The sequence below is a fragment of the Dipodomys ordii genome, unplaced genomic scaffold, assembly GCF_000151885.1.
Source record: "Dipodomys ordii isolate 6190 unplaced genomic scaffold, Dord_2.0 Scaffold7, whole genome shotgun sequence".
Lineage (NCBI taxonomy): Eukaryota > Metazoa > Chordata > Mammalia > Rodentia > Heteromyidae > Dipodomys > Dipodomys ordii.
The window spans coordinates 5,740,550-5,745,814 of record NW_012267223.1 but is presented as its reverse complement, the minus strand read 5'-3'; the positions used below and the strand labels follow the sequence as shown (position 1 = coordinate 5,745,814).

Below are 5,265 nucleotides of genomic sequence, written 5' to 3'. Positions count from 1 at the left end.
AGTGGCGCTGTGGCTCAAGTGGTAGAGCGCTAGCCTTGAGCTGAAGAGCTGAGGGACAGTGCCCAGGCCCAGAGTTCAGGCCCTATGACCGGACCAAAAAAAAAAAAATCAAGTGTTCTCAGTCAGTAGTTATATGAATTTCTGACATTTGAGATGAATGGTGACAAACCATTCCTACCCAGTGATGCTGACTACTTACGTCAACAGACAGGTCCAGGAGCTGCGCCATCCTCTTCATTGTTATCCGTGTGTAGTACTTGGCCATTATCCTAATATTCTGGGGAGACAGAGGGCAGGGGACACCAGAACAGCTGTCAGGAAGCGTGGCAGCCATCTGTTCTCACGTGCAGGGACACTTACTCACAATATCAAACTCAGAGCTTTTGCCTGTCTTTGGCCCACCACTGGAGGGAAGCTGATCAAACTCAGAGCTCTTGCCCGTCTTTGGCCCACCACTGGAGGGAAGCTGGTTCTAAACCTCAACAGCAACACTTGAACACTGGGAGAGTTTCTGGAATCATTTGACATTTTATACAACTTTTTACACAATGTTTTAAGTATATAGCCAAAATATATGTTTGCTTTAACTATGTGGTAAAAATAACTATAATATTTCTTCTAATCCAAGAATCAAAGTTAAACTTTTCTAATTATGAGCCAAATGTCTGAAAGGCTAAAACTCAAAAAAAAAAAAAAAAAAGGAAAAAAGAAAAAAAGATCACAACTGAGTACAACAGAACACACCTTCAGTTCCAGCTACTAGGAAGCTAAAGTGGGATGACTGCTTTGGTCCAGGAGTTCAAGACCAGCCTGGGCAACATAATGAGACCTTTTCTCAAAACAAAAACAAAAGGGTAACAAATGAAAGATCATAAGAAAGCCTCCTATTGCAATCCTCTTTCCTCTGCCTCCTTTGTGGCTGGGATTATAGATGTATCACCATCACATTTTCTTTTTTATGCTGGTCCTGGGGCTTAAACTCAGGGCCTAACACGATCCTTGAGCATTTTTGCTCAAAACTAGCACTCTACTACTTGAGCCACAGTTCCGCTTTTGGCTTTTAATTGAACATAAAGAGTCTCATGGACTTCTTTGACTGGCTGGCTTCAAACTGTGATCCTTAGATCTCTGCCTCCTGAGTAGCTAGGATTACAGGTATAAGCCACTGGTGCTTTTTTTAGAGGCAGGTGTTTTTTTTTTTTGGGGGGGTGGAGGGTGGGGCTTGAACTCTGGGCCTGGGCGCTGTCCCTCAGCTCTTCAGCTCAAGGCTAGCACTCTACCACTTGAGCCACGGTGCCACTTCTGGCTTTTTCTGCTTATGCGGTGCTGAGGAATTGAACCCAGGGCCTCATGCAAGCAAGGCAAGCACTCTACCACTGAGTCACCTTCCCAGCCCTGAGACAGGTTTTTACTCAGGCTGGTCCCAAACAGACCTTTCTACCATCACCTGCTAAGCAGATGCAATTACATGCATGAACTACTATGCCCAGCCCCACCAAAGTCTAATTCAGAAGATGTTCCAGAAAAGTAAAATCTGGGAGCTGAAGGTTAAAATTAAAACCAGAAGTCTATCATGGCAGATTCTTACATGTTCAACAACTCTGTTCTTCAAGTCTTTCCACCTTTTTTCACCTTCCTCTGTAGACGCAAACACATCAGTGGCAGGGCTCTCCAGAGAGCCTTTCCTTAACTCCATCCCGTAGTCCTCAACAAGAGTAGACCAGCGCATCAGCTCCATTGTGGTGAAAAGCTTTAAAAGATCCCTGCAAATTACATACAACTCAATTCTACAAGTCTGTAAGAAGTAGCACCGAATATAGGTTTAACATTTCTAAAGCAAAAATCTTAAGTCTGAAACATTCTAAGTGCCAGTGTGACAATTGTCTACACGACTGCATGAGCTTGGAGACAGTTGCGCTGAGTTGACAGCTCTGAGTAAGACAGGCATCAACGATGGCCGCGAGAAACTCAGAGCCAGGCCAGTGGCACGGCAGTGTGATGGTCAGGTGCAGCAGCCAGTGTCCCCAACAGCTACTAAACGAGCGTAAGCCTCACGCTGGAGGCACACATGACTTACACTTGGGGTCCATCCCTAAGAGATCATGTTACATACATACAGGAAAATACCACAAGTCTGAACACACAAATCCACAGCTAGAAGCCCTTCTTAAGTCCAGCACCACCTCAGCCAAGCACTATCAGACTGTGGCATAGTGCATTTCAAAACCGACAGGCTAGGGGCTGGGAAGGTGACTCAGTGGTAGAGCGCTTGCCTTGCATGCCTGAGGCCCTGCGTTCGATTCCTCAGCACCACATAAGAAAAAAGCCAGCCGTGGCGCTGTGGCTCAAGTGGTAGAGTGCTAGCCTTGAGCTGAAGAGCTGAGGGACAGCGCCCAGGCCCAGAGTTCTGGCCCCACGACCAGACCAAAAAACAAACAAACAAAAAAACCCCCCGACAGGCTGTTTATGTACTTTGGTAGAATAAGACAGATTCCATTCTGGCTCATGGGCTTTCCCACCATCTCCACCTACTACAGTGATCGCAAGTGAATTCTCCTGCTTAAAAAAGCTGGGCTCCCCTGTACCTTATCTGACAATCTATAAAGTAACTGTTCAGACGCTAATGCAGCAGACAGAAGAAAACAGCTCTTAAAAATAACTCACCACGCTTATCATGAAGCATGTTTGTTTCATCTATGAAAACAAGCTTTCAGAAGCCTATTACTCCCCCAATCACCAAATACTAACCATTACTGATATAGCTTTTGTAAATGCTTAATCAAGCTCCTAAATGGGCATTGCCACAATATGTGTACTTGATGTGTGGTTTAGAATAAAGTATATAAAATCTCATTATAGAATTTTTTTTTGTTTTGTTTTTGTTCGGTCATGGGGCTTGAACTCTGGGCCTGGGCACTGTCCCTCAGCTCTCCAGCTCAAGGCGAGCGCTCTACCACTTGAGCTACAGCGCCACTTCCGGTTTTCTGGTGGTTTATTGGAGATAGGAGTCTCACGGTCTCTCCTGCCCGGGCTGGCTTTGAACCGCGATCCTCAGATCTCAGCCTCCTGAGTAGCTAGGATTACAGGCGTGAGCCACCAGCGCCCGGCCTTTTTTTTTTTTTTGGTCAGTCGTAGGGCTTGAACTCTGGGCCTGGGCACTGTCCCTCAGCTCTTCAGCTCAAGGCTAGTGTTCTACAACTTAAGCTACAGCCCCACTTCCGGTTTTCTGGTGGTTTTTTGGAGATAAGAGTTTCAGACTTTCTTGCCCAGGCTGGCTTTGAACCATGATCCTCAACTCTCAGCCTCCTGAGTAGCTAGGATGACAGGCGTGAGCCACCAGTGCCCGGCTTCATTATAGAATTTTTTTTGAACAATTAAACACATCTCACCACTTCCTTTATAGTCTTCCACAATCTTGCTAGGATGGTGCTGCTTCTGAGACACAAGACAACGCATGCGCACTTACTTGTATTTGGGAATTTCTTCCAACTTCTTGTCACTACTGATCCGGTGAACCAAATCTGACTGTTCGTTGTCAAAAGGAGCCAGGATGACATAGAGAACAACGCTTTTCAGAGCCTAAAGAAAGTGTACAACACAGTACTTATGTGTGGTTAGAAACAAAAGTGCTTGCTTTGGCAGCACACACTAAAATTGGAGCAATCCTTGCCCGAGCCAGGATGACGCGCAAATTCGTGAAGCATTCCATATTTTTTAATAATAAAAGTTAACGTTTGTACAATTCATATATAATAAACAATTTAGGATGGCCAAAAAAAAAGAAAAAAAAACATAAGGGAACTTGGGCTAGAATTGGGAAGCTGTGGAGAAAATGCATACATTTCTCTTAATTTTGTATTACAAAAAATCTTAGGAGAAAGATATTAAAACTAGTACAGAAAATAAGTTGAACTACTGCCAGTTGATTCCTGGGGCTTGAACTCTGGGCCTGGACTGTCCTTGAGCTTTTTTTGCTTAAGGCTAGCTCTCTACCACTTGAGCCACAGTACCACTTTTGGCTTTTTTGAGTAGTTTATTGGAAATGAGTCTCACAGGCTTTCCTGCCTGGGCTGGCACTGGGCTCCAGCTGGTAGAATGTGGCTTAGTGGTAGAGTGTTTGCCTAGCATGCATGAAGCCCTGGGTTCCATTCCTCAGTGCCACATACACAGAAAAAGCAGGAAGTGGCACTGTGGCTAAAGTGGAAGAGTGCTAGCCATGAGCCAAAGAAACTCAGGGACAGTGCCCAGGCCCTGAGTTCAAGCCCCAGGATTGGCAAAGGAAAAAAAAAATTCTTGACAAAGTTCTTGCTAACATAATTATCAGCATAATTATGTTATAGCAACTTAAGCACAGCATGCTTTTTTTGCGATCTGGTCTTGCTCTGTAGCACAGGCAGCCCTCCAGCTTGCTATCCTCCTGCCTTAGCCCCAATCAAGTGCTTTGATTACAGGTGTGCACCACTTTATCTGGTTTCTCCAAGACCTTTCTGGAGTGACACTGAATCTTATCTGAACCCTGCGTTAGTGGATGACCTGGTGTACACGGTACACAGTAAGCCTCCATCCCTAACTAAAAGAACTGCCCAGGCAGTGCAGTAGTCAAGGCCTATTGAAAACCCCCACAATGCAGAGAGAGATAATGAGTATAGTTCCAAGGAGACACAAGCAAGCAAACCCGCGGTCCCACAAGGCTGCGCGCTGGTTAGAGTGCACTCACCTGCTGCCATTTCTCACTTTCCGCCTGTATGCATGGAGTGTCATAGATGGCTCTGTAGTGCTTACAAATAGACAGGTAAGATCCCTCATGCTGGTCTAGCTGAATCATTAGGTTGTAGTATTTCAACTTCAAGTTCTGAAAAATAGTTGACAAGCTTAACTAAGTTTAGGAGTTTTACTCCAATGCTTTCAAAGTAAATATGTAACCGGTGATATGCTCACCTCTGTATTCTCTTCCTGGAAAAACTTGGTATTGATTTTCTTGCTGATGATTTGCGTGCGAATGTAATCCTTCACAGCCAGGCAGAGCCTCATCTGCTCCAGAATAAACTCCACTCGCTCTTTTTTTTCCATTGACCCGTAAGTTTCCACCTAGCAGAGTAATTCCCAAATAAATACTAGGAACTCTTTGAATTACAGTGAAATTAAAAACATTAAAACAGGCTCCCTTGGGCTGGGAAGATGGCTCAGTGGTAGAGCGCTTGCCTTGCATGCATGAGGCCCTGGGTTTGATTCCTCAGCACCACATAAGCAAAAAGAAAAAAGCCG

At 44.9% G+C, this 5,265-nt stretch overlaps 1 protein-coding gene across 1 annotated transcript in view; it reads right to left on the bottom strand.

The window, feature by feature from the left end:
- The window catches only part of Psmd12 (proteasome (prosome, macropain) 26S subunit, non-ATPase, 12), a 23,868-nt gene that overhangs the window by 1,400 nt on the left and 17,203 nt on the right, over positions 1–5,265 (bottom strand). Inside the window, exons 6-10 of the mRNA XM_013038049.1 lie at positions 4,939–5,088; positions 4,718–4,852; positions 3,467–3,579; positions 1,589–1,763; positions 200–277 (exon numbers count right to left, since the gene is read on the bottom strand). Of these exons, the coding sequence (XP_012893503.1) occupies positions 200–277; positions 1,589–1,763; positions 3,467–3,579; positions 4,718–4,852; positions 4,939–5,088 (651 nt within the window). The remainder of the gene's footprint in view (positions 1–199; positions 278–1,588; positions 1,764–3,466; positions 3,580–4,717; positions 4,853–4,938; positions 5,089–5,265) is intronic.